The sequence below is a fragment of the Pectinophora gossypiella genome, chromosome 4 (assembly GCF_024362695.1).
Source record: "Pectinophora gossypiella chromosome 4, ilPecGoss1.1, whole genome shotgun sequence".
Lineage (NCBI taxonomy): Eukaryota > Metazoa > Arthropoda > Insecta > Lepidoptera > Gelechiidae > Pectinophora > Pectinophora gossypiella.
In genome coordinates, this window is record NC_065407.1 from 17,855,717 (window position 1) to 17,883,579 (window position 27,863).

General features: G+C 42.6%; 1 protein-coding gene across 6 annotated transcripts; it reads left to right on the forward strand.

The window, feature by feature from the left end:
• The first annotated feature begins 345 nt into the window (after positions 1-345).
• LOC126382404 (MOB kinase activator-like 2) lies at positions 346-27,723 on the forward strand. Of its 6 annotated transcripts, none has more exons than XM_050032254.1 (6): positions 346-818; positions 12,748-12,783; positions 25,062-25,219; positions 26,186-26,407; positions 26,846-27,042; positions 27,261-27,723. In XM_050032254.1, exons 2-6 carry the CDS (start codon positions 12,767-12,769, stop codon positions 27,432-27,434), a joined length of 768 nt encoding a protein of 255 aa, XP_049888211.1. In that variant the 5' UTR covers positions 346-818; positions 12,748-12,766; the 3' UTR covers positions 27,435-27,723. The 6 variants fall into 6 exon arrangements, with proteins under 6 accessions (XP_049888211.1, XP_049888213.1, XP_049888216.1 ...); XM_050032255.1 differs by lacking the exon at positions 346-818 and adding an exon at positions 8,853-8,877; XM_050032256.1 differs by lacking the exon at positions 12,748-12,783.
• The last annotated feature ends 140 nt before the right edge of the window (positions 27,724-27,863 follow it).

Below are 27,863 nucleotides of genomic sequence, written 5' to 3' on the forward strand. Positions count from 1 at the left end.
TTAGTTATTGTTCTGGGCCTATACCAGCCTATACTTATTTATTATATTCTCCTAAAAAACTTCTATGATAAAATATATTTTTAAGCGTTTTTCTCTCATAAGGTATTCTTATTATTATATCACATATTACAAGCCTCGCTTATCGAGAAACATTTAAAACAAAAAAAATGTAGAATAGAAAAAAAAATGTAGATTGTGGATATCTATAAAATTGACATTTGGGTGTTACCATATATAAAAATTATATATATTGCGATCTCTGTTACACTGTTAAGAAACATAATAAACTATCCTGCTGTCATAGATTTTTTTAATAATAGACGATACATTTTCAAAGAATAAAATGGAATAAGACATTTAAACGGACACGGCACTTCGATTTTTGCTTGTTTTATAAAATAGTAGATAGTGCGTGATTTCAGTTGTGCATTATTAATTTATTATTAAAATACCTGTCATAATAAAACACTCTTGTAAACGCTTTTGTAAAGAAACAACAAACAAGTAGAACTCTCTAAAAATAAATAAATTTTACTAGTTGCGCAACATGGCGAGTTCGACTCAGCTGGATTTCCAATGATAACTCTGTGACTGTGACACGCTCTACTTAGCATTACTAGATTTAGAAGCATAAAGAACAGTTAGGGCGATCGCGGGTGGTGTTGAGGAGTGTGATGGGACAGCGAGTGGCCGTGGACGGGCACAGCTAGGAGCAGGCGGGGCATCAACCCGCACTTGTTTCTGTGGACAGCGAGCACAACCGCCAAGCTGGAGCGCCTGCCGGAATACCTGCGGGATACCGTCGACTGGTTCATGGGGTGAGTAAACCACAACATTCCACACGGCTGTTGATGACTTCACGCCATAGGTACTTGTAATTTCATACATCAACTATCATGTGTTTAAGATATGCGACCTCTGAAATCCATTTATGTGGTTGTTTAACTGTATAAATACCATTTGTGTATGTTATCAATGCTATACATCAACAAATCAGCTGATCACACCTGCAAGAATTATAATGTCTTATTCATTCTTTTAGGTTCATCAGTATATTGTTTATATTAAAATACATGATTACCTGTTATATCAATTCTGAACCATTCGTTTTTGACAAATTGTAAAGTGACTAGGGTTATTAGATGGTGTCTTTGGGATTTTTTTTTGTAGTTTTTGTATACCTACATTTGAATTTGAAGGAATAAATGGATGTATTAGGTATAAGAGGAAGAGATTATTACAACACCAAAACTGAATAGAAGATAATATCAAATAAAAACATAACAAAGAAGTTGCCAGAAGAGAATTGCAATGCAGCACAGTTGCTATGCAAGGGATGAGCAGGCTGACTCGCTCTGATGATCTCAATTCATTGTTTAGTTGTAAGATTGCGTAGAAATGCTTATTCATTAAAATCAAACCTGAACTTTCAGTGCTTAGTGAATGTTTTTCTCAAAACAGCAGAAAGTCAACTTTCTGCTAATTTCACTTTTTATGCGATAAACTTTTAAGAAGGTTTTATTATAACCACGGGTGTCATGGATAATGCTTTACGGGCTGATAGCCCTCATAAGGACCAATGAAAGATACAATTTTTGACCTGAAATAGGTACCTATAGTTTATGAAAAAGTAAGATTTTAGTTTGCTCCATCCATACCAGCCTCCGTGGTCTAGTGGTTAGAGCGTTAGGCTCAAGATCTGGAGGTTCGGGTTCGATTCCCAATGGGGACATTGTCGAAATCACTTTGTGAGACTGTCCTTTGTTTGGTAAGGACTTTTCAGGCTTTAATCACCTGATTGTCTGAAAAAGTAAGATGATTCCGTGCTTCGGAGGGCACGTTAAGCCGTTGGTCCCCGCTATTAGCCGTAAAAACACCTCCACCAACCCACAGTGGAGCAGCGTGGTGGAGTATGCTCCATACCCCCTCCGGTTGATAGAGGGGAGGCCTGTGCCCAACAGTGGGACATATATAGGCAGTTTATGTATATCCATACCATACCCCCTCCAGTTGATTGGAATGGGGCCTGTGCCTAGCAGTGGGACTTATTAGTCTGTTTATGTTCGGATGTCTGTTTTCAAATTTTAGTTAGTTAGGTACATTTGAAGAAAAAACCCTGCATATGCAGTTCTTATATGCGATTTGGAGATTTCTGCAAATGAACCAGGTTTCGAGATTATTGTTTTTTTATTGACTTAACAGATAAGGTCAATGTGTGTTGAAAACCAAGAATTTCAGTTTGACTGGGTTTAGTAGAAAAAATATAATTTATAGATCAAGTGATGTGATTGGATATGATAGATAATTTGCTTGGCTATCTTTATAAGTCTAAAAGTAAAAGAATGCAGCATTATCTTTTAGTATGCAAAGGTTTTAGGGACCCTGTTACTAAGCCTATGCTGTCTGGCTGTGCTTCCATCCTAACTTTAAAGGGTAACCTAGGTAACATAGGTTGCTAGTTCTGTCACAGATTGTGTTATTATATTAAACGGATTTAACAATGAAATAAAAATTTAAAAGAACAAAAAGTAAAGTAGGTATATAGTGAATCCCCATACAAGAAATGTGTGTTTGCCAAGGTTTATATATTTGTCCGATCATGACGTATGCAGTAGTCATTTTCGCGCAGGCGAGTGACATAAGGAAATCTTGAAAAATTTATTTTATTTATTTATTTTATTTATTTATAACACACACATATACACTATCATTACAGGTGATCCCCAATGCGATAGTGAAGAACATACACACAAAGTACAACATCTACATCCTATAACTAATAATAAACAATGATACCTTTATGAATTCACTCAGAGCACAGAGAAACACGTCCACTTCATTATTAATTACATTAATAGTTCTGAGAGCCCGAGTTAACGGTGCTTCGTTCAGCAAGTTGGTTCTCCCGCGCGGTACCACCAGCAGCGGCGGTCGCCGCCGGCGCCAAACGTATCTATCAGGAACACACAATCCTACTTGCGCTAATATCTGCGGATCATATATTCTGCCCCTTACGATCTTAAAGATATGCACGACCAGTGCCAATCCCCTCCTGACGCTCAATTGATTGTACCCAACCATTCCTAAGACAAAAAGGGTGGGATACATCAATGGGTAATATGGATACACCCCGTATAGTCTCATGTACAGGTACCTAATAAATTTATTCTGGACCTTCTCCATCATGAGTCTATATTTGGCTTCATGCGGTGACCAAATGCTCGAGCCACATTCAAGTTGACTCCGCACCAAGGCATTGTATAAGACCACAATTGCTTTGATATTTGTAAATCCGTTTACTCTACGTAGGACAAAACCCAGATTTCTAAACGCTTTTGTACATATTTTCACAATGTGGTCCTTATACGTTAACCCTGATTCAAGACAAATCCCTAGATCCTTGACTTCATTAACCCTTGCCATAGGCGTATTGTCAACCTTATAACCGTATTGGATAGGCTTGTGTTTTCGAGTAAAAGTAATCGTCATACATTTTGATGTGTTGAATTGCAATAAATTTGCCCTACTCCACTCCCCCACCCTATCAATATCATTTTGCAGTTTATCACAGTCTTCAGGTTGTTGTATAGTGTGATATAGTTTCAGGTCGTCAGCAAAAAGTAAACACTTCGCGTCTTGCACCACGTTCGGCAGATCATTAATCATTAGCACAAACTGCAAAGGCCCGAGGTTACTGCCCTGGCTTACTCCTGACCGAGTGTAATAAGGTTCCGATGTATAACCTCCGTATTCTACATACTGCATCCTATCTGTCATATAGCTAGCAAAAAAGTGTAGTAGATGTGGTGTGAAACCGACAGCAGCCAACTTCCTCAATAGCACATCATTGTTCACTAAATCAAAGGCTTTTTTGAAGTCAAAATATGCTGCGTCAACCTGCCCCCCACCATCTACTGCTGGTATAACTCCTGCCATATAATTTTGTAGATTACTTGTGGTGTTTCGCGCTGGACGAAAACCATGCTGGGCCTCCGACAGTTGTGCGTTTACTTGCTCAAATATATTTTTGTGGATTGCAGACTCAAATACCTTCGCCGAAGTTGACAACACTGCGACGGGTCTGTACCCATCTACTTTGTTTTTCACTCCTCCTTTTGGTACTGGAACAACACGAGTTGTTTTCCAGCTCTCTGGAAAAACCGCTGTCCCTAAAGATAAGTTGTAAATGTGTAGTAGTGGCTTAGCTAATACCGATCGACAATCCCTGAAGATGTAAGGGGGAATACCGTCAGGCCCCGCCGACCTCTTCGGCTTTAGTTTTTGCAGCGCTTTCTGTACATCGCCTAATTGTAATTGATTTAAGTGAACCCTCGCCGCCCCATTGTGGCTGCCCGCGTCTACTATCGCCGCTGTTACGTTCAGCTCAGCTCGTTCCGTACTATAAACCGAATGAAAATATTCCGCAAATTCCCGTACACATTGCTCACCAGATAAAACTTCTCCATTTTTTAAAACTTCTTGGGGTCCCCTATTTCCTCTTTTTGAACTAATATAATTCCAAAATGACTTTGGATCCCTAAGCAGGTTATTTTGCACTATTTGTTCGTTTTGTTTTTGTGCGGCTTGTATTAATTTTTTTACTCTTGTCCTACACAACGAGAATACTTCATAATCCGATTCTAATCCACTAGCTTTAAACTGTTTATGAAGTTTAGATTTTAGTTTAATTTCGTGAATAATTTTACCTGTATACCAGTCCGGATATATATATTTCGATCTACTAGAGAATCTTCGTTTTTTCCTGGGTACACATATATCTATAATGGCATTAATTGTATTATAAAAATAATCTAAACTCATTTGTAAATTTAATTTATAAATCGGAGACCAGTCTGCATAAGCTATTAACTCGTAAAGTAACATAAAATCCGCCTTATTAAAATTCCAGCCCGTGTGTATATTTTTATTGTTGTTATATCGGTGAGGATCGGTTGGACTGTCAGACTCCGATAGCCACGGTGGCGGTGCGGGTGCGGCGGGGGCGAGGCGCGGGCGCGAGCGCAGCACTATCTCCAGCGGCGGATGATGTCTATCCACCGGTACAAGCGGCACGCGAGCTGCGCTGACCTCCACCCGCACATCCGTTCTCCCTTCTTCCCTGAACGAGCACAAAACTAAGTCTAAATTACGATCGTTACAATTCCCTACTGTATTTCTCTGAGTGAATCCACAAAAAGTCAACAAGTATTCATACTGAATAGTTATTTCTGCGGAACAATTATGTAAATTAAAATCGCCTACTATAATTTTATCGTGACTATTATTACAAAGTTGTTCAATAATCCTAAAAAGTAACACATATTCATTTTCCTTACTATTTGGGGGAATATACACGACACATATCATAAAAAGAAATCTACTTTGTAGGTAAATATTTGCACAAACAAGTTCAAATGTATGATCGTTAACGTTTACATCGCTCGGCGTAGGTACTCTTCGCATCTCATACCGCGGTGTGGCCACTAAACACGCTCCGCCGTGTTTACGTCCATCAGTTCTATCGCAGCGTATAACTGTATATCCTGGCGGAATCATTTCTGCATCGTGGATTGACTCGTTGCAGCTTGTTTCCGTGATTGCAAATAAATTTGCACTCGATGTTGCCACGCTAGTAGTGAACTCCTCCAATTTGGTACGAAGTCCTCTCACGTTTTGGTAAAAAATCTCAGTTGTTGTGTCCTGAATTTTTGGTGTATTTCCTGGATTTGCGAAACCACACCCATTCGCAAAATTCAACATTTACCGGCCAGTTTTCTGCTTGACATAATATGTCATATCTACTTTCCGGTACTCCTACAATAAACGATACGTAGTCTCTTTCCGTTTTATGTCTGATTTTCTCCACTTTAATTGGTACCTCTTCGTCAGCAAATATATTCTTTATATTCTTTAAATTACCAACGTCTTGTGCTTGTGTGTCGTAAGAACTGTAAGTATTTCACTAAACTTCTTCTATCGTACGGCTTGTAAGGAGGATTACTAACCTTATCAACCCTGGTGTCAGGGTTATTAGTGAGCCACCAAAGGCCCCTAACATGGTTCATTATAACAATTACTTTTTATTGAAGTATGTCCTATATTGTTTACTTACTCAATGCAAAAGAAGTGGCGAACTTCTTTTATCTAAAATCGGACTCGGGGCTCAGGTTACACTAATTAAACCACATCCAAATTGCCCAATACCCAGTGCTAGAACTACCTTCAGGAAAAACTCCTTTCTTGTGAGAGCAACTACTACTCTCAATCGACTTTGCAGAGATGACAGCATTGATGTATTCAACTATAGTTTATATCCCATTAACAAACATCTTGGGCGAAATTTATCAATAGTAACTAATTAGCAGTAAGTAGGTATTTCATTAATTACTCTTTGAATAGGTACCTAACTCTACTGATGTGCTTTAGTTCTATATGTGGAAACTTGTAATTGGCCTCAGTTTAGTTAATGTTTGTACTTATTTATTTAAGGCACCGTGTTTTCCTCAATAAATAAATAATAATAAAAAAGTATGATTAATAATCAGTAATCAGTAGTAATGATTACTAATCATACTTAAGTAGTGAGCCAGTAAACACTTTCACATAGATTTTCATTTTGGGCCAACCTGTAAGGTCCTGTATAATAAAAAACAACGGACTGCAGTGCAACACGCAACTATAGCTGCGTATAGGTGTTTCATAAATCTTGTATACAACATTAAGAATAGTGCAGTGACTCAAGATTTCTTTTTATTAAAAAAAAAGCCGGTCAGGTGCGGGTCCGACTCGGCACCGAGGGCTGTGACTTTGCCGCTAACTATTGTCTGACACACATCGAAATAGGTCGCGATTAGTTTATCAACTGCAAAAAATATTTTTTTCGGTTGAAAAACTGTGCGCTCCATACATCGACATAGGTCGGGATTACTCGTGAACGTGATTAGTTTACCAACTGCAAGTAAGTTGGTAATCACAAAAACATTATTTTTGTGATGGAATAACAAATCAACGATTTTCGGATTTTTGCCTTTACTTGTGCTGTAAGGTTGTTGTTTCTTGCCTTTCAAAAATAAAAACGTTCTTTTTTGAAGTCGGTTAAAAATAGTATTGGTTTATAATTAAACAACAAGATTAGACGTAAACACACGAAGTTGGTCTCTGCGATCGTCATATCGTATGATGAAAGCGATGATGGAATATCCCGGTACCTTGTAATCAAACTCGCGATATGAATCACAAGAGATTCCGTCGATGAACAGAGACGTAAAAATATTAGTAAAATTAAAGCGGTCCGACGAGCCCGCCGGAGGGCCGCGGGCGCGGGGTGCGCGGGCGCGGCGCTCAGGTGCGCGGAGCTGATAAGCCAGTCGGCCGCGCCGTGCAGCGCGAGCACGGCGCCTGGGCCGCGCTCCGCCCCGCACGGCAGCGGCAGCATGGGCGACGCGGCGGGCGGGCGGCGCTGGCCCGCGGGCCTCCTGCGGCGCAGCGGCGTGCGCGCCAGCCGCGTGCTGCGCGGCCACTGCGGCGCCGCGGCGCCCGCGCGGCTCGACATCGACGACACCGTCTCCTGTTTCTGCAGGTGAGCGGCGCCCGGAGGCCGAGCTGACTCGCTTCGATTCTAGTGGCATTGTGACCCTTTGTGCGATTACTTTTGTGTACGTTGTCTAAGCGAAGGAAGGCCCCGCGCTAATCGTGTCGCGGTGCCAGTGTTGCGGCTGTTGCTACTTTCAGGATGCATTCCGCAGTCAGTCACGGAGTCGGGCCTGTGTGGTCGCGCGGCCCGCGCTACCTCTCGCTCGCCTCGAGAAGTGTGCCTATCGTTATCGCCTGTTATCAGTTCACTGTGTAACTTCATGCGGTTGTAAAACATTGAGCGATCTGAATTTCATGCATAGTTTCTTAACATTAACGCCTACAACGGATGTGCTCGTTATAATAGATTTATTCTATTCGTATTTACAAACTGTTGGTAACAGTGTCACAGCAGCGCCGCCAATGTCGTATTCATTTGCAATATGGTGCTAATTTACTGCTAATTTAATACCCATCAACTCAGTTTCCCACTTAATATATTTTTGTTGTGTAATATTCTGTTAGACCAGTATGAAGTATTAATGATGTAACGAATATTCGTATTTGCAAAATACTTGCAAATATTGTATACAAATGTCGGCAACCTCTCCGGTTGGTATCGCTCCAGTCCACCAAGTCCACGAACCTTACGTTCTAGCAGGTCCTGAGTCCTAACAATCTTTCTGGTACCACTTTCAAATCTCCAAGCCTTTCACTTTTGTTTTTACTCATCAGTGTCGAAGAAGCGTCGATGTAGCCTGTCCATTTTCATCAAGTCCAGTATTTTAGTCCTTCACTAATGCAATAGTAATGTGCAGTGCTAATAGTGCGTCGTGCTGCCCATCGCTTTAGTGTCTGTGTTATACTAATCATGATTTGATCCTTTTGGTTCTATATTTTACCTCTAAACAAGAACTATTAGCCAAGTTCATTATTTATTTATTTGCACAAAAGAACATCAGCATTATAGAGTCACCTTATGAGAAACTATATTATAAACAAGGTAAACCCAAACCATGAGCAAAAAAAATATCTACTACAAAATAATAAAAAAAATAATAGAAAAACAATGAGTAAACCTCGTAAAATGCCAAGCACTATCTCCGTACACTCCAGCATCTATCAGCGAGCACATCACATTGTGGTGCTGACTCTATCAGCTGAGAAGAGACGCAAAGCGCGCATGATAGGTGAATTCTAGTCGCGAGCCGCAGTGCGCGCGTCACTGTCAACAGCGGGTGGCTGCGAGCTCTCATAGTCAGGAACGAACAGCCTACACACTCGTGTAGGCTCCACCAGTTCAAGGTTGTCAATACCACCGCGAAGAATGAATGAAGTATCGTCCCTAAGGAGTTGCATCCAAATATTCCTAACAAAAAAAAATGTTGGGTACAAGACAAAGTGTGGGTACCGTGGTTACTATCCCTATTAGTCTTTGCATTAAACCACACAAAACCCAACCAGCGCCAGGTGTCAGCCGCCATGCGCCACTTCGGTCATGTGGTCACGGCAAGTCAGTTTACTATCAAAAGTTACTCCCAAATCATATTTTATTTCTTCAAACGACATTCGGGTCTTCAACCCTGACAAAGCAAACTTTGCAATTTCGAAGAACTTCGAAGAAAATTTCGAGGAATTAATACTTTCTATAAGTTCATCATTGATAATTGTGTTAGAAACATGAATTTATCTCAGTTGTTCATCGAGTTATTACAAAATATGCCTACTGGTCATGATTTCATGGTTATGGCGGCAACGAGTGGGATGGTTCCGACGAGCGACATTGATAATTATTTACGTAATCGCTGGCAATTTTTCCTACGCATGTATGTTCTAATCATTCATGAGCTCAATAATAACCCTGACACCAGGTTGATGAGGTTGGTAATCCACCTTATAACCCACACGATAAAAAGAAGAACATTTTATTTCATTCTAAACCCAAATTATAATACCATATTACATAACAAACATAGCATAGCAAGCATCACGCCTGTATTCCCGAAGGGGTAGCCAGAGGTGAATAGTATATACACCCACTCCTCGCCAGCTATACCTGTATATTAAATGACTGTAAGTAATGTCTCGTTGTGATATTTGCAGTCAATTGTAATGAAGAGTGAAGTAGTGATTGCCTTCACTTGACTCTGAGCCCGGCTCGGCGGCGCGGCGCGGTGGCGGTCGGTACTTACAGCGCCGGAAAAATGCAATGCTATCGCGTTTTTACAGATCCTCATAATGCAAATTTTAAAGGCCTACTAGACAGCCTATACCACTCAAAGAATACTTAATGCAAATAAATCAAGAACTAACTCTGTTTTTATGAGTTCCGCTGTACATGGAATCACTCCAGACGAGCCTGACAGTATGGCCTAATACAAACGGGAACAAGGGCTCGGAAAGAAGAAAGCCTACGGTACTGAATGCCTACTCTTAAATGTCAAAGTATTAGATAAACCAAAGTATTTAAAAATAAACAATCTGTTTTTTAGTCCAATATAAAATGTTGTTGTAGTAAAGTTTGTGAAGCTCTCCGCCATCAATTGATGGTGAGCACGAGTGTGGACATAAAAACACCTGTCTTCCGTACGATGAGCGCCGCTTGACATCATCGCAGCCGTAATTACGTGGCCCACGTCATCGCAACACTGATTCGGAATATTTGAGCGTCAATGTTGCTTTATACATTATAGGAAAGATACAATAGATGTAGTCGGTACAATTTGTGTGCGTCAAGCTAGCGGCCTCAAAAAAAAAATGGGCATGAAAAAATAATTTGACCATACCAAAAAATAGTACTCTTATTGAAAAAAATAGTACCTGTTGTAAAAAAAATAGTACCATCACGGTTCTGGATTTATAGCCATGTTTTATTGCACTTGCTAGCTTGACGGTGAGCGAAATTTGGCGAGAGTTAACGACAAGGTCTTTCTCTTTGATTTAAACGCCAAAAAATAGTACCAAAATAGTACTCACCCCCTGCAAAATACCGAAATGAGTACTTCAACGGTTCCAAAGTTATAAAGGCAGTTCTTTGATCCCGCTAGCTTGACGTTTTGAAATACCTATTATCTAGGGAACGCTTGCATACTTCAGTTTGTAACTAATGTCAATAAACTCGTATGAAATAGTACTCCCTACCATCATAATTTGGACCTGATTCTCTTTGTAGAAATATGTCAAAAAGTCATTATAACCTATGTCATACATTTATCAAGACAGGTACCGTCGCGAACAAAATTATTACCCATGCTCAAGAAGGATGTTGTCAGATTTTAGTATTTTTTCCCCATTTTTGGGTAAAAAGTGTTTCTTTCTGTGTACTATTGTGTACAAATAAATAAAAATGGTGAAGTGCCAGGGTTGTCAGATGAAGTAATATCATTGTTGAAACTCTTTGAGTTATTCTACAAATACTGCAAATTGTTTATTAACAAACACTTCGATCCGTAACAAAATGAACATGAAGGTATAAATTATAAAATAAAACAGTAGATTAAAAATGAATTATGATGTATTAAAATCACAGATTGTTTTCAATAAGAACTAGACCCATGCAGCCATTTTCTATTAAAATTAATGCATATGGGTGTATGAAATAGCATTTTTTTGTAATAGCAACACTCTGAAGTGCAAAGAAATGGTAGGGTAGACCTCCAAAATGGCAATACTGGCGATGGCAATACTTACGAATAAATTGTGAGGTTATGTAATTGTCTACGTGACTGTATCAACAACAAATGTATGGCATAGGTTATGATGATTTTTTAACATATTTCTACAAAGAGAATCGGATCAAAATTATGATGGTAGGAAGTACTATTTCATACGAGTTTATTGATATTAGTTACATACTGAAGTATGCAAGCGTTCCCCAGATAATAGGTATTTTCAAAACGTCAAGCTAGCGGGATCAAAGAACTGCCTTTATAACTTTGGAACCGTTGAAGTACTCATTTCGGTATTTTGCAGGGGGTGAGTACTATTTTGGTACTATTTTTTGGCGTTTAAATCAAAGCGAAAGACCTTGTCGTTAACTCTCGCCAAATTTCGCTCACCGTCAAGCTAGCAATTGCAATAAAACATTGCTATAAATCCAGAACCGTGCTGGTACTAATTTTTTTACAACAGGTACTATTTTTTTCAATAAGAGTACTATTTTTTGGTATGGTCAAATTATTTTTCGTGCCCATTTTTTTTTTTTGAGGCCGCTAGCTTGACGCACACTACAATTTAATCCTTACTTCTTACACTATAATGTTGTTTTTACCTAGCTGCTTACCCTGTAAAAAACATAGCTAGATAGCCAGATTTCTCCCTTACACATAGGTCACATTTGCAGATAGGTAGTATAATGATGTTCTCTGATGATATTTGAAATAATTTGAAGCATCTATTTTAACATTTTTAACGGAATAAATAATATTATTATTTGTTTTCAAGTCTACTTTGATGCGTAACGTAATCTGTATTTTTCTGCTACTGCAGGAAAATGTGATGTTAAACAAGCGTCTCAATTAGAAGTAGGTAGGTACCTAGTGGTTGCACTGCAACTGCATGGCGCCGCTGGCGCGCCGCCGCGCGGTGTCGCGTGTCGCCGGCTTTATCCCAGCTATTGTTCTTTTCTCGGCTGCCCGTCCATTGTTTAATTAAAATGTGTCATATCTTTAACGGAATATTTATCTTTTGCATTAGATTTCCCTTCTTTAACTTCAGATATTAGCGAATACACGATGCAATTCTGTGTCTCTATGGTTTCCTATTAAATAAACTTGCGAAGCCAAATTAAATAAGCCTCCAAACAGTCAACGTGTTAAAATTATGGTTTTTGTATTACAAAGCTTACCATAATAAGCCATTACTCGTCATTATGCTGCTCTGTGACCGGCATTTCTCCGTTTTGGAGTTTTGGAACTCGGGAGTTCAGCCAAAGTTAATAAACCCGCGAATGGCTCCATCGCACACGTTGTCCGCATCGCAGATTTTTGTTGGCACGAGTATTGCCTCGTTACAAAAATATTCAGCTCACAAAAATGATTTTGGATTTACATACAAGTATCCGGTTAAGTCGGAAATGAGTTTGAGTCGGTAGTTAGTGGGTGAGGGTTGATGGTGGGTGGTGGGTGGCAGTGCCGGCGGCGGAGCAGATTAGCTGACGTTGGTGGTTTGTTGCAGGTGAGTGCGGCACGACGACATGCTGGACTGTCTGTGGTGAGTGTCTCGCGCCCGTTCCTCGTGCTCGTGCTCGTGCCCGTGCCCAGTCGGAGGCAATACACGTTATGTTTCTGGTTCAGTCGATCAATACCCGGTAATGGGGCCAGGCAGGTACATCAGAGAGAGAAAAACCGTAGAACCTAATCGCTCCGGTCGCTGACGTTAGGAATTTAAATTTACCATGGTGATGGTTTTCTAACAATGTTTGTGTTCCCTGCGCGCAATCAGCTGATAGAGTCGCGTGACGTGGCGACACTCGGTCGCGCGGTGACCGTGCGCGGTGCCGCGGGGGCGCTCAGTCCTCGTTCCTCGAGACCACTCTGCCATGTTGCACCAACTTTCAGCGCAAAGATATTGTCGCAGTGATGCCGTCTCACTCGGAACTTTGTGCTACTAATTATAGAAACAAACAAAAATATATCAAACTTACAGCGGACATCATATTTCCCAAATCGATGGCACCTGTCACCATTGAAGACATGGAACCAAATGACCACGTAGTTTCCAAGATAAGTTTTTAAGGGACTCATCTACTAGACTCGAAAGGAATTAGTACAACTTACACTTATTGTGCTGCATAAATCAGAATCGATAGAACGTTCGTTCAAAGTCACGGCATTTGGAGTCGGAGACGGGGTGGCAGTGGAGGGGGCGGGCGCGGGCGGCGGCAGTCCCGCGCGGTCCGCGGCGCGAGCAGCACGCGATGTGTGCGTCCCCGCCGGCGCGCCCGGCCCGCCCCGCCCGCCCCGCCGGCGCCGGCTAGCGCCCGCTGCGCGGATGCTGCGCTCGGCCGGCCCGCCCGGCGTGCCTCTGCCGCCGCACGCTCGCCTCTCGCTCTTCGACTCCTGCCATCGCAAGATACGTCTCATCGGCGGCGGACCCGTCGCCTTCCTCGGAGGGCTCGTAGCGTAAGTCCTCAGTTTTGTTGAGGGTTCTGGCGTAACCACGTTCACGATGCTCGGTTTAAGTACCTAGGTACACCGTGTGGAGTGGATGTTATTCTTTTGCGCTTGGTTTTCTGGATATTGAGGATTACATGCATACTAGTCTCCAGTGAGGATTTAGAAACATACCTATTAACCCTCGGAGTTATCTTGTTTATAAACATCTCTAATTCTCTACCCTCCAAAAAGAAATACTAAGGTCGAAATCTCAAACAGCCAGTGAAATTGGCTCTTTATGGTCTATTATTGTTATTCACTTGTATAACAATATAATTTTGGATTGGATCAAACAGATTTTGTATATAGATAAGTACCTATAAAAATAAGTAAATTGATACTTACATACCTATACACTATGACATTAATTAATAACTAATCGAGAAAGAAGTTTATTTCATCATCAGCCGTATGACGCCCACTGCTGGGCATAGGCCTCCCCCAAGGATCTCCACGACGATCGGTCCTGCGCTGCCCGCATCCAGTTTATTTACTTGTTTGAAAACAAGTGTTCGTTCTGCAGAGCGACTCGACAATTTGCCACGAATCTCCATACAAGGTATATCTCGTTTACCTAAATAGTTTGTGGATATTTTAGAGCGTGACGGTTGCTACTCGCTCGCTACCATACCGTCCTCGTTATTGTGAACAAACATCGAACTAAACGGGGTTTCGCTTCATTACTATGCGCGCCGCAAACAGCAGGCAGAAACGAAACTATGACCGCCATGGTTTGTGTGTCGGAACCAGGATACTGAATGCGCTGTGATAGGTTCACCAAGAACTAACGATACGCCTAGACAAAACTAACTTCCTGGTACCTACCTATAACAGACACAAGGTTTATCACCGTTATAAATAATAAACCGGATTCCTTTATTCCCATAGCTCAAAAATTAAGGGTTGCCAGATAATTCACAAATTGTGAAGTTTTCTGTTTAATGCCAGACCCAAATAATTTGGTGTGACATTAGTTTCTAACCGAAGTAGCTCATGTGATAATCGATGTAAGTAGTTGGCCAGTGTAAACAAGTTTATTAGCATATTTAAACGCTAGAAATGATTGCTCACATGTCTGGCGCGATGCGGTCAAACGCGGGTTGCATGCGACGCGGGCGCTGCCAGTGCGGCCCGGCAGCACCCGCCGCCACGCCGCGCCGCGTACACGCAGCGCAGCCCCGGCGCAACACACTTCATGTGTCTTGACATCATCATCTCAGGCCTTTACACCTTTATCGGATGATTCAAACAGCGTTGAACAACACACAACACACTTCATGTGTCTTGTCATAGCAATTAGGTATATGTAAGTAGTGTGTTGTGCAAAAATTCTGTCATCTAGCGGATTTACTGTGAGTGCAAATTGAAATTACCTACCCCAAAATTTTGATTGTTTTCATATCCATAATTTATGCGGTTTGATTTATCTTTATGTGAGATGAGAAGATAATTAAAATATTATTTTAACTATCGGATAAACAGTATACGGCTGCGTCAATAGCATTTAGTCCAGTTTGTAGCAACTTACGGGCGTTGGAGCATGACGCGTGACAGCCGCTTACGAGTGCTGAACAACACGTTGACACGTCGCGTCTCGCAAGTTCGCTTTACTTGTATTAGAAAAACATTAAAGAATGGTTAGTGCGCGGTACTGATGGTAATTAGTCGTATGAGATGGCTCAGTTTGACGCAACGCAACTGTAGCGCGCGGAGAGAGCGCATACCGAGCGGTCGCTGGCGCGTGGCGCGGCTCCCGCCACGGAGCAGCATGCGCCTGCGCCAGGTTCTCCACTTCATAGGGAACACTCCAGCTGGAAGTGTGCTGACGTCACAGCAGACGACAGCTGCTGTTTTCTCTCGACCACTTGTCGCAACACAACGTGGCTATTATTTGCAAGCAAATAGCGTCATTTGCGTGTACTATGCATAGGTATCACAGGTGAACACGAATAATGAGTTTTAACGATTTTGTCCGCTCTACATAACATAACAATTTGCCGCAACTGTACTGAGATAAAAATATTGTGTAACGATAAACAATATAAAAAAATCCATCGCAGTTCCTTGTAACGGGGGGTTTGGTTAAATGATGTGGAGTGAGCGCGTGTTGCGGTGTTGGAGCGCCAGCGCCGCCGCCGCGTGACGTGCGTGACATCGATCGGACACACTTCGATGACTGCAAGTTTCTATACCGAGTTCTTCCTTACATCTACTACTTTATTGCAACTAATTATTTAGTTTATCCGTTGTGATTATTTCAATATTTTAAACCCGCGATGCCGTTCACTTTACTGCAGTTACCTTGTCCCTTAGTAGTGTCTGGTGGTGGAAACATTGTTAGATATTGAATTCCCACAAAAGACGTCAGTGGGTGCAGCGTGAAGGTCGTCGCGGGCGAGACCCACTTAGTGGTCGGTAATTGGCACAAATTGGCCTCGATACTGTGCGCACCTCGTGCCCGCTGCCGCCGACTCGTAAACACCCCGCTTGCCTGAGACGTGCAATACGCTCCCATTTCGGTAAAGTGACAAACATTTCCTGGTCATTTTCCCTTCTCTGATTTATCGCCAGTTAACGACGATTACGATTTTTATTACGATTTTTTATAAGTGGCTACGACTGACTGACTGACTGAGTTGTTGACTGTTGTTGTTGTTGTTGTTTTTTAGTTGTTGTTGCTAATTTTAGTATGATGTCAAGATTATTATTAACAGATAGGTGGGTCGTTTATACAATTTTGTATACATAGAGCTATTTAGTTTCCTTTTTGCATATTTTACATATTACCTAAATATTTTCTTCGTATATGTATTTAGGTTTGCAGTGGGGGGATATTCTCAAAACAATTTTAAGTTAGAAATTAGTTTATTAAGAGTTAGAAGCAGAGTAAATAATAGTGTAGATACGTATCTAGTAGGTAGGTGAATACATTAGATGCCTGACGAGCTCGCGCATGGCGGAGAGAAAGCGAGTGACGGCTACAATGGCAACGGTAACGATGTGCACGGGTCAGCGGCGCTGGCGCTGCAGCCACGACACGCCGCCGCACAACGACCCACCTGCTACGGATTGCCCATATTTCATGAGAACACTTACTATTGCAAGTGATAATAAGTTATGTACATGATGTTGAACGTAGCAACATGAGATGATGCTGCAAAAACATTGTAACCATCACCGATTCGTTGTATTGTATAGGCGCAGAGCGCGGCGCGATAGAGTAGGTTCTTGCGGAACTAAAATGTTATTGCGGCCTGCCCGCAGTGCGGGAAGCGACCGAATCGAGGGCAATGTTGGCATTGTAAGAAAATAACAGCACGCAGCTAAGTGTGGCGTGGGTAATATTATATTTTCCTCAACAAACGTACAATAACGCCGAGGTCGATGACGAGGAAACCGGGTTTTTAAACTTGTTTTTCAAAATAGACACTATTAACAGCACTAAGCACGAAGGACTGTTCTAAATCGAAATGTTTTTATAATCAAAATCAAACATTAACCTAGGTTAAATGGAAAAAGACAAGTCACTGTATTCGAATGTGTTATTTAATATCTCGTTGTGATGTGATGACAGGTTCTCTTGGTAACAGATAGATACAAGTAATCCAGGTGTAGGTACATACATAGGTACAGGCGTGATGCTTTGTTATGCTATATTATGATGTTAAAGTATAGTATTGTTCGTACTAAAATTCAGAGCGATGCGAATGCTAGCAGTTAGATAGTACGCGCAGTGTCTGAAGCAGGGCGTTCTTACGGTGTCGCTGGAAACCGCCACACTGCTGCAACACCGGGCAATCAATTATGTGTCGGGATTTCAGTTTAGTGAAGTTTCTGCCAAAAGTCTGGATGGTTCGTTCTATGAACATTATAATAATCCAACCTCTGGTGTTGTCAACAAAATAGTTCAATTATTCATGAACGTGGTGCCTGTTAATATTATACGACGTTAAATAATATATTGTTCCACTTCCATTGCCGGCCTCCACTCAACGTGTTTGTTATCTTGAAAGTTTTTGGAAATCATTACTCATTGTAATGATTAGTAGATCGTAAATCCGTTTGAGGGTGCTACGAGCAGGATGCGAGGCTGTGATGTTGCGAGGAGAGGGCGCTGGCGGCGGCACTGTCGGTAGACACGACGCGGATCCTCCGACGACGGTAAAAGTGCTCGGACCGCTTCCCACTCAGTGTTATCGTGTCAATCGATACACGTGCTAAATTAGCATACTCGCATCCACCGCAGCCGTCCGTCCGTGTTATTAGCCGCGCTTTTTTTACCTACATGCGAGTATTTCTGTACGCTTTAAATTATCTTCACCTTCACTGCGGTCATGTTTATCCTTTCGAGAAGTTACGATACCATAATACACATTGCTATTAAGCTTCAGGTATGAAAATAATTTGTTACAAAATTACCTTGTTAACCAGACCGAATTATGTTGTAGGTTGTGATGTGTCAAGGTTATTATGGAACCACGAAAGTCTGCTGGAATTAACCCGTGACAGTCTGCAATGGCTTAACCTTAGTAGAGGCAGTCCTTCAAATTGTATTTTGATACGGGGATCGCATCCACTACCACTAGACCACGGAGGCGGTTTTCAAGCGCTTATTGCGCAGCCTATAATGTCTGGCACCTCTGTCTCTCATTACTCGAGAGCTGCGCTCTTGTCGGTGGAGTAATCGCCATTCCTCTCTTCTCTCCGCCAAATCATTCAGCTCCTGATACATAACCTGCACCTTCTCTTTTATTTGTTTTATAAATGTTTTCCTAAGTCTACCACTTCCCCTCTTCAATTTTTCCTTCTATTATGTTCTTTATAGATGAATAGTGTCGTATCAGGTGGCCAATCATATTTCCTCTAACGTTCTCTAAAGTATGGTTCTTTTTTCTTCAACTCTTTCCAGGCACTTTTTTCATTTGACACCATTTCAGTCCAGCTTATACCCTCCATCCTTCGCCAACACCACATCTCAAACGCTACAAACCTCTCTCTGTGTTATAGTCCACGTTTTACTTGCATAGAGTGCAATGCTCCAAATGTTGGACTTCATAAACCGTTTCCTGATTTTTAATGAAATATTTTTTGTTTTGAAAATGTATTTCTTTCTATTAAATCTACTGGCACCTACCTACTTATGAAAAATTGATAATATTTACACAAAACTATCACCGACTCGGTTTTGTGCATTGACTTGTGATTAGGAGGATTGCGAGGAGGATTTATTGTGTTTATTCGTTTGTAGGGTACCGTTGTGTCATTAGTATGCGGCTCTGGTGCCGGCGTGGCCGCGGCCGCGTGGTGCGGTCGATCACATCGCCAGCTGTCGTCGATCAACACACCACTTTTGTATTTTGCATCATTATGAGTTGTCAGCCAACTTTTAAGTTTTGGTTTACATGATAGTATAGTAGTTTGCATTGTACTAACAACGGGGTCATAGGGTCGCGTGTAAACACACGGAGCTTGGGTTAAGAGAGTTTTTTTTTTAATAAATAATTATTATTTATAGAATCAATGTTACCTGACTTCAGGAATGCAATTAATTATGAAAAGACCATTAGAGCTAGCATTCGAACTGAAGTAAACTTAGCTGAGACTGGCGGTACCCCGGATTAATCAATTTAATAGTATTATTAGCAACGTGGAACTCGTGAAAAGCAACAATCAGGTCAAGGACGCGACCTTGCGCCCGCCACTGGCGTCAGTTTCTATAATATCGCCGCAGGACTACGCATATGAAATGTTACCAACTTGGACCTCAAGTATTTGGGAGAAACTTAATTTGCTAATTAGAATAGGTTTTTACTTGTCAAATATGGGTACCTAATGATTATTGTGTAATATCACCGTCGACGCCAGCGTATTTCCGAACACCTTGCCACGTCATTGTCCCACCCAAATAGTTACTTGGTTTGACCGAATTAACGAAACATTAAGTTTTTTTTTTAATTTCCTTGTAACAAAATGTACGCGCCAAACAGGTTGTGCAGGTTCCATTCAAACGTTTGAAGCGTGCGTGTTTTTTAGCCAGTGAGAGTATATCCGATCAAATTATTCATATCGGATGGTAAGTGGGTATTATCGAGGTCGAGCACAAAACCGACATCCAGTTGTTAGTAGGTGATATACTGTTGTGGAGATGTCCCCCCCCTCTTCACCGGTGTGACGTCAGGCGTCCTGACCTCGCACTCGCTCGTCGCGCGCAACACGTGCGTGACGTCACGCGGCTCCCCCTCCGCTGACCCGCCACCCACCTCCCCCCGCTTCTGCTCGTGTTCTTGACTCGTAATCTGTATAGCCTGTCTCAGTAACGATTTACTATTCAATGTGATTGGCTAATATTATTTCTATCATACATCCATGCATAAACTCACGGCGGTAATCCCTAAATGAATAGCAAAGCCACAAATAATCTAAAGCAAAATTGCAGCAATTTTTGATTCAAAGCTCTAAGATGGCTATGGCAACAGGTGATTAGTCCACATATCTTGGGACGAATGTTAAGAGTCACATTCACGACGTGTAACTCTGCTTGTCCCGATAGGGACATTTAATGACTTTATAGTGAAATAACGAGCGATGGCAGACAAAAAACCGTCAACAGTGCTGCGGAACATCAAATCTATAGGTATCTGTAAAAATACTAGTCGAGTACCTATTACCTGTGCTAGTTGCATCGTGTAAACACATCGGCTGGTTGCGTGAGCCTCGCGGGTTGTGGCAACCCGTCCTTGTGTCGTCATCGCGATGTCGCAACCTGCAACCAGCCTGCACCGAGCTCCGCTTGCTCGCTTCGCTGTACCGACTCGCTACTGTAACACATTTTTTATATTTATAGAGAACGTAGGTACTGGAAACTTCCACGTACTTCCACTGCCATGCAATGCGTTGTCTTGTCAAATGTTCTAACATCTTTAACCCCATGACAATAAACTTGTAAGTATACTTATTCCAGCAAAATTTCGGATGTTCAGTATAATATCGATGATGTCATTGAGACATCGTACAACAAAACTGGGGCAAAGCAAGATAACCGATAACGAAACAGTGCTACTGCATGGAAGCATAAAATAATAACACACGCCGCAATATACGCCGCCGTTCACTTTTCGTGTTCTGTACCTAGCTGTAACCCGAGCCGTTCGTTTGTTGATGGCACTTAAATCCATAGACATTATGTTGCATAATAATACAACATAAAGTTGTTATTTTAAATAAGACAATGATTCGCAACATCCATAATATTGCCTAGATGATAGTGCTCCTGTTCTTGAAAATATTCTTCTGGAAAATGTACGAATACTATCCATTAATTCTTCGTCTGTAATCTGATTCTACACTTTATGAAGTTATGTTACGAGTCTGGCGAACTTATATGCAATCTGAAGCGGAAGCCCTTTTGTAATTTTGTTAGATACAGTTGTTCGGGAGTAATTGAGTCCCGTTGTAGCTCGTACAGAGTGCAGAACGTACTACTATTATTTATTCTGTGGTGCAGAACAATTCGTTACTCAAGAGAGCAGTGCGTGATTCAATACAATTGAGACTAAGAATGAAGTCGTGGCGTACGGACTGAACCACTAAGACAAGCGAAGTGCTTGTTTCGACTGTACGGACACGGTTGGTAAAAAGTAGTTGCCTACTTACGTAGATTTGTTCTGGATTATAAATTTACTTCAAATAGTTTTGCAGGATGGGTGCATACACCAAAGTAAGTTAGTAGATAGGTACCCTGAAGTAGTGTTTTGCACGTGTCATTAGTTTGTTGTGGTGAGCAGCAGCGTGGTGCGGCAAGAGGCGGGTCGCGAGTCGCGCCACTTCCGCGTGGAAAGCGAGGTCGCGCGCTCAGTTACACCGACATGCGCCGGCGGCACTCCGTCACACTGCCATCTATATGCTACTTACCACCATATTAATTATTTAACTATGTGTCACATTAAATGAAAACCATGTAGGTAGCGCCTTTTTGAAAAATCTAATATTGATTGATTTCAATCCGGGTAGAAATTGAGACCACAATTTTTTACCTAGATTGAGGCTTGCTGGCTAGGGCGACAATAAGGCGTTTTCCCCAATCGATTGATTTAAGAACATCTTTAAGATGACGTATCTTGGAGAAGTGAGCCAGATGAGCGTCACCGTGATTGGCGACGAGCCGACCGAGGTGAACGCTCCCGGTCCGTCCGGACACCGCGCACGACACTTCCGTGCGCCCACGTCGCGTCGTTGCCAAATCTGCTCTCACATCTACTACGCACTCACGCACGTCTTTCTAAAATGCATCGTGTTTATGGAAATAGTCGAGCGAATAGTTTCTATCAAATAAGTTCACACTTGAATGTAGGCCAACGCTGCCCGGTGGTAGGTAAAATAATACATAAATAAGATCAACAATTGCCTATACGAGTACGATTTGTTTATGAAATGGATAAATACGATCCTACGTGTAAACTAAAATATGGGGGATCGGTGGCTCCCTGGCCTTTTTCGGTGGACTGCGGAACCCATGTACATTTAGGTATATTTTGTTTTTCTTAGATTAAGATATTAATATTGTTAAATTGTGTAAGTAAATGTGTATGTGCGTTGGTTTGTCCGAAATAAACGTTTTTTATTATTATTGTTCCAACAATATTGGTAGTGTCGGTCGCGTACTATCTGCGCACCGGTGAGTCGGTGTAGGTGATACGATCATACGACCCGTCAAGTTACGGCGCACGCACACAGCCATGAGCGCGTGGGCGAGGCGCGGGGCGCGGGGCGCGGGGTGCGGGGACGTGGGCCGCGCGGCAGTGCGCGCGCGCCTGCGACCGCGATGTGTCACGCCGTCGTGCTGGGCGTGCTGCTCTCGCTGCCCTCCTACCTCTACTCCGCCGTGCCCTTCAGGTGAGCGGCCCGCCATACGAACAAAATGTGCCAATTGTGCGACGCCGATGCCGGCATGTTCCGTGTTAGGTACCTATTTATAAAGTGCGCTGCCGCTCGTTGCGAGGTGCCGAAGGTCCCGCTCGGCGGAGCGTTGTGATGTGACGGTGTGCGACCTTCACTTCCGCTGGACTTCCATGGCCTCCGGTTGAAGCGGATACACGAGCGGAGTTCTTCTTCTTAGCAGAAAATGAATGCCTGCTTGTTGTGACGTACTATCGAGTTTTACCTGCGAGACTCCGACACTGTCCTTCTCCGTTACCACGGGCATCCCCCGACGATTAACGAGTGCATCGTATCCAGATTGGAAATGTGATACAGCATACAGCATGATTGATGCTGCATTTCACGTACGGTGCACGTGGTCGCAAATCGTGGAGACCACAAATCAAGCAGACACAAGAAGACACAGGATAATGTTACAACAACCGTCACAGTTCAATTTGCTGCCAATAGACAAAACATATGTTGTTGAATATGTAGAAGAATGGAAAACACTTTCAAGCTGTCGGTTTTCTGCGTAATTTTTTCAATTTCAGATTATTCAATCAACCCTAAACGTAGTAACATTAAAGTCAATCCTAGTTATTTAATTGGAATTCTAAAACTGATACAAAAACGACGATTAATTAAATCTAAAAAATAAAAATAAAAAAAGACTGAATAGATTATTCAGTAAGCCAGCAATAAATAATCGAATCTTGGATGATGTAAGTGCGATAATGTCAAAATATACCTAATGACGCGATCGCGTTGTTTATCATGAAGTTAACCGCAGCGCGAGCCCAGTGTGACGCGCTCGCGTAGGTCACTCGGAAACCACTAGGTGGAAACTGACAATACGTTGTAACAGTACTATTCGTTTGTTTTTCCCTAATGTAGGTACTTATTTTTTTACCATTTAATAGGTATTCTGCCACATAATTTACTTTATAAAGTAGGTCTTGCAGCCTGACAATACTACTCGTGAATGTAATAATCTATATAGTAAGTATTCGTTTGAACTATCAGAGAAAGCGTACGAGATATAGGTATCAATGGTCAGTCTTTGTTCTGGCCAAGGCCAAGCAAATTATTTGCCCACGTTTTGCAGAAATGTTTTGGTTCAATCAATTTGACAATATGGGACAATAACTGTGGCCCACAATTAAGATTCGACGATATACTTACCTATAATAAGTTGCATGATGTAATGTCTGACTACTACAGTCCATGCGTCATTCTCAAGTTACGAAACTGAGACATTGACACTACTAACCAGAATGGTCAATAAATACTGACATTTATGTCGCAGCGCTTTATAATTAATTTTGGAAAATAAATTCTTGCTGAGGAGTTTAGTAAAGAATCAAAGTGAAAAATTTACCTAAATTGCGCGACAAAAAACTTGGAACTTACTAATTGGTTGCATACCTACGATACTGAGTCTCAATAATTAAAATACATAATAACGAGTTCTTACCGCGTTTAAATCAGGGATATGAGACTCCGTTACAGGGATATGGTTCACCGTGAGAACCCGCTATTATGTGTTTTAATTATGATAATAACTGCGTAAACCTAAAACAACGAAACTGAGTCTCACCGTTTTTAGGCTTTCCTAATGAACCTAGACTATTGATCAATAAACATTTATTCAGGCAACATGAATTGCTGACATTAATTGTCTCCCAGTACCCAAACGTTGAGGCCCCAGGACTGGGCGACACTGGCCATCCGTGTAGGGGTACTTTTTCGTTTTTCATTTAATTTTAATGTTCTCACACTTGATAAAAAGTTTAGTTTTGTCTGAAGATGACAAACTGTATTTCAATGTAGTGTGAATCAGCTGATACTATAAGTACCTGTAGGTACTTTCCCGTAGATAACATCATCATTTAGCAGTTATTTTGATATTGCACATGAATACCTAGCCTACCAACTAGTTATTAGGAATGTTAATAAGACAACATTGTAACATTATTGGAATAGTGTCCTTTCTAACATAACGGACAATTGTTATGGGCAATATGATGATCCATTGTGACTATAAGGTTAAGTATATTCATCTTAGAACTTCGTGTCAACAGTGGCTGCAAGTTATCTTTGATTTCTTGTGGCTTTGCCTACACGCGGTGCACAAAATACAAATCGCCTAGGAAACTTCGACAATAGTGTGCTCTGATGAAAGTTAGGCAGTCCTCTTATTATTACTTGTTTACTACTTTCATATTAAGTTACGGACTAGTATAGGCAATAGGTTACCTTTATTATCTATTTCAAAGAGCCATTTTATGTTATAAGTGGTATTATCTACAGTTTAGCAAAAAGGGTAACTCTTTTTTGCTAAGCTGTGCCTTTGTTAGGCGGTGTAAGTGCAGATGTGTTATAAGGCGAGATGTATTACGTGTGTGTGTGTTGCAGGAAGGCGCGGCGCAAGGACCGCGAGGGCGAGGCGGCCGGCGACCCGAAGCTGTACCTGCAGGAGGCGCTGCTGGAGCGGAAGCTGCCCGAGCTCGACATGCGCCAGCTCGTCGACCTGCCGCGCGGCCTCGACTACAACGAGTGGCTCGCCTCCCACAGTACGGACTATCCCTCCCTACTAACAATATACAACAACAACAGGTGCAGAAATACGCACCTTTGCATTTTAATAAAGCATCCTGTTGCGTGTTGTCCGACGTGAGCCGTGTCACACGCACCACGCGACACCTCGCGAGTACGGTGCCGGCGCTTGCCGTTATGTGGCGACGTGACTGCACCCGCGCAGTCGATACGACCACACCAGAATCATGCTCGCCGCCCGACTGCTGATAGTCAATTATCTGCAATACATTTCCGGACATGTTTTTAGAATACAATTTTGTCATATTTCGCGACAAACATGTTTTCGACTAAAAATGTGAACCTCTATGCGCGCTAACGTTCTGCTCAGTTGTTTGTTTACAATAATGTAACTGTTTAATAAATTACTTAATGACTACAGCCTTATGTCAAGGTTATGACAACGATTATGGTAATAAAATGGCGTCAAATATCGAAGGCTACCTAGCCTTCATGTTGGTTGTTTACGACGTTGTGTGTCGACTAGCCGAGAAGAATCGATCGATTGTACGCCCGGTACGGTTGTGTCAATTAACGAGTGTTTATCGCGATAGTATTGTTGCTAAGTTGACTATGTGCTTGTAGACGCGCCCGGGCGTGACCAATGCTGCCTCCGCGTTTGTTTAATAATATTAATTAGAAGACCAATAGACCACTAGACTTCGATATTAATAAGACTTCCTGTTCGTTCTGAACGTGCGCGCAATTTAAGATTAATTTGCCGGTTTTGTCCCTCTGTTGACCGACATGCTCTTAGATGCAGTTGTGAATGGGTCTATCGACTACACAAAACCTTAAGTAACCAGACTACTGGAAATAATCGTTCGATCCTTCAAATTTTTATAGTACACATGAATGTTTAGATTAGACACATAATTTCCCAGCGACTGAACTTGTATTACGGTACCTACAAGCCTAGTTACGGACGTGTGTCGTGCTTGCAGCCCTGGCGCTGTTCGACCACGTGAACCTGCTGTACGGCTGCGTGTCGGAGTTCTGCACGCCGGCGTCGTGCCCCGACATGGCGGGCCCCGGCGGCCGCACCTACGCCTGGTACGACGAGCGCGGCAAGAAGTGCCGCCTGGCCGCGCCGCAGTACGTCGACTACGTCATGACGTACACGCAGAAGACCGTCAACGACGAGACCATTTTCCCCACTAAATACGGTAAGTGTAACAGCGACAAGCGGTGAAAACCGATGTCACCGTAAAGCGTGGTGCGAGGGACGTTGAAAATGTATCACGTTATACCTAAATGCCGCGGAATACACTTCCAGTAGCGACCAACAAACCACGACGATTCCTGATGTGGAGACGAGTAGAACTGCTTCCGTTCGTATAATCTGCCATTAAAAGTAAAACAACCGGTCGCTTTACAAACCGCGGCTTCTTATTTCCTACCCATACGGGAGTTTCAGGAAAGATGGAGATGCGAATATTTACATCGATGGAACGTTCGATTCACCTGGTGTCGGTCGCACGTATCTATTACGTAACGTATTGCGAATAATTTATTTGCCGGGGATGGATGGGACGTTGTCTTGTATATGTTTGAATATATAACCGATACGTTGATACTGAGGTGGTGTCGGTGGTGGTTTCCAGCGAACGAGTTCCCGGCGGGGTTCGAGGGCGTGGTGCGGCGCGTGGTGCGGCTGCTGTACCACGTGGTGGCCCACCTGTACGCGGCGCACTTCCGCAGCCTGGCGCTGCTGCGGCTGCATGCGCATCTGCACCTCACCTTCGCGCACCTCACGGCGCTGGACGCGCGCTACGCGCTGCTGGACCACAAGGAGACCGACGTGAGTGCCGCCCACACTGCACGCCTATAATATGTCGCATTTGACTATTTATCGAGAATACCTTTTTTCATTCAGAAGTCATTTGTACGTAAATAAAGTAGTTCGTACGTACATTTAACAATGTTTTTGAACTGAACTATGCGCCCCTGTAAGCAACAGCTTCCCAACGCACGGTATAAATACCGTTATGTGACTCGGACATGCGTGTGACGTTGCAGGTGCTGCGCGACCTGGAGGTGGCGCTGCGGCTGACGGAGCCGGCGGGAGCGGGGCTGGGGGCGGCGGGGGCCGCGGGGCTGGGGGCGGCGGGGCCGGGGGCCGCGGGTGGCAGCGCCGACTCGTCGCCACGCCGCCGCGAGCCCGTGGTGACGCAGCCGCTGGCCACCGCGTGATGCGGCCGCGAGCCCGCGGTGCCGCCGCTGCCCCCGCCCCGGGCCGCCCGCCTCGAGCCTGTACTTACCGCGCCGTGTGCCCGTGATGCCCCGCGGCATCGCCGCGACGCGATCCTTGACGCGTGAACCTTCTATAAGTTGAAAGATTGTTAACTCTATTGTAAATATTTCGATCTGTTAAGTAGTTTTAGGTGATTATGATTAGTTTTACTATAATTTGTGATTGCTTTGGTTGTAAATAAAAGTGATATTTGTTTAACTAATAAACTAAAAGCTTTATGAAAGATTTCTTGCAGTGTTTAATTTGCCTCGTTTCTTTGTTCTTTAATTATATTATGGTCATAATCATCATCATCGGGCTTCATACATCTTTCTCTAATTTATACGTTAATTTACACCGCAACACTACGGTCATTTCGAACAGGGGTA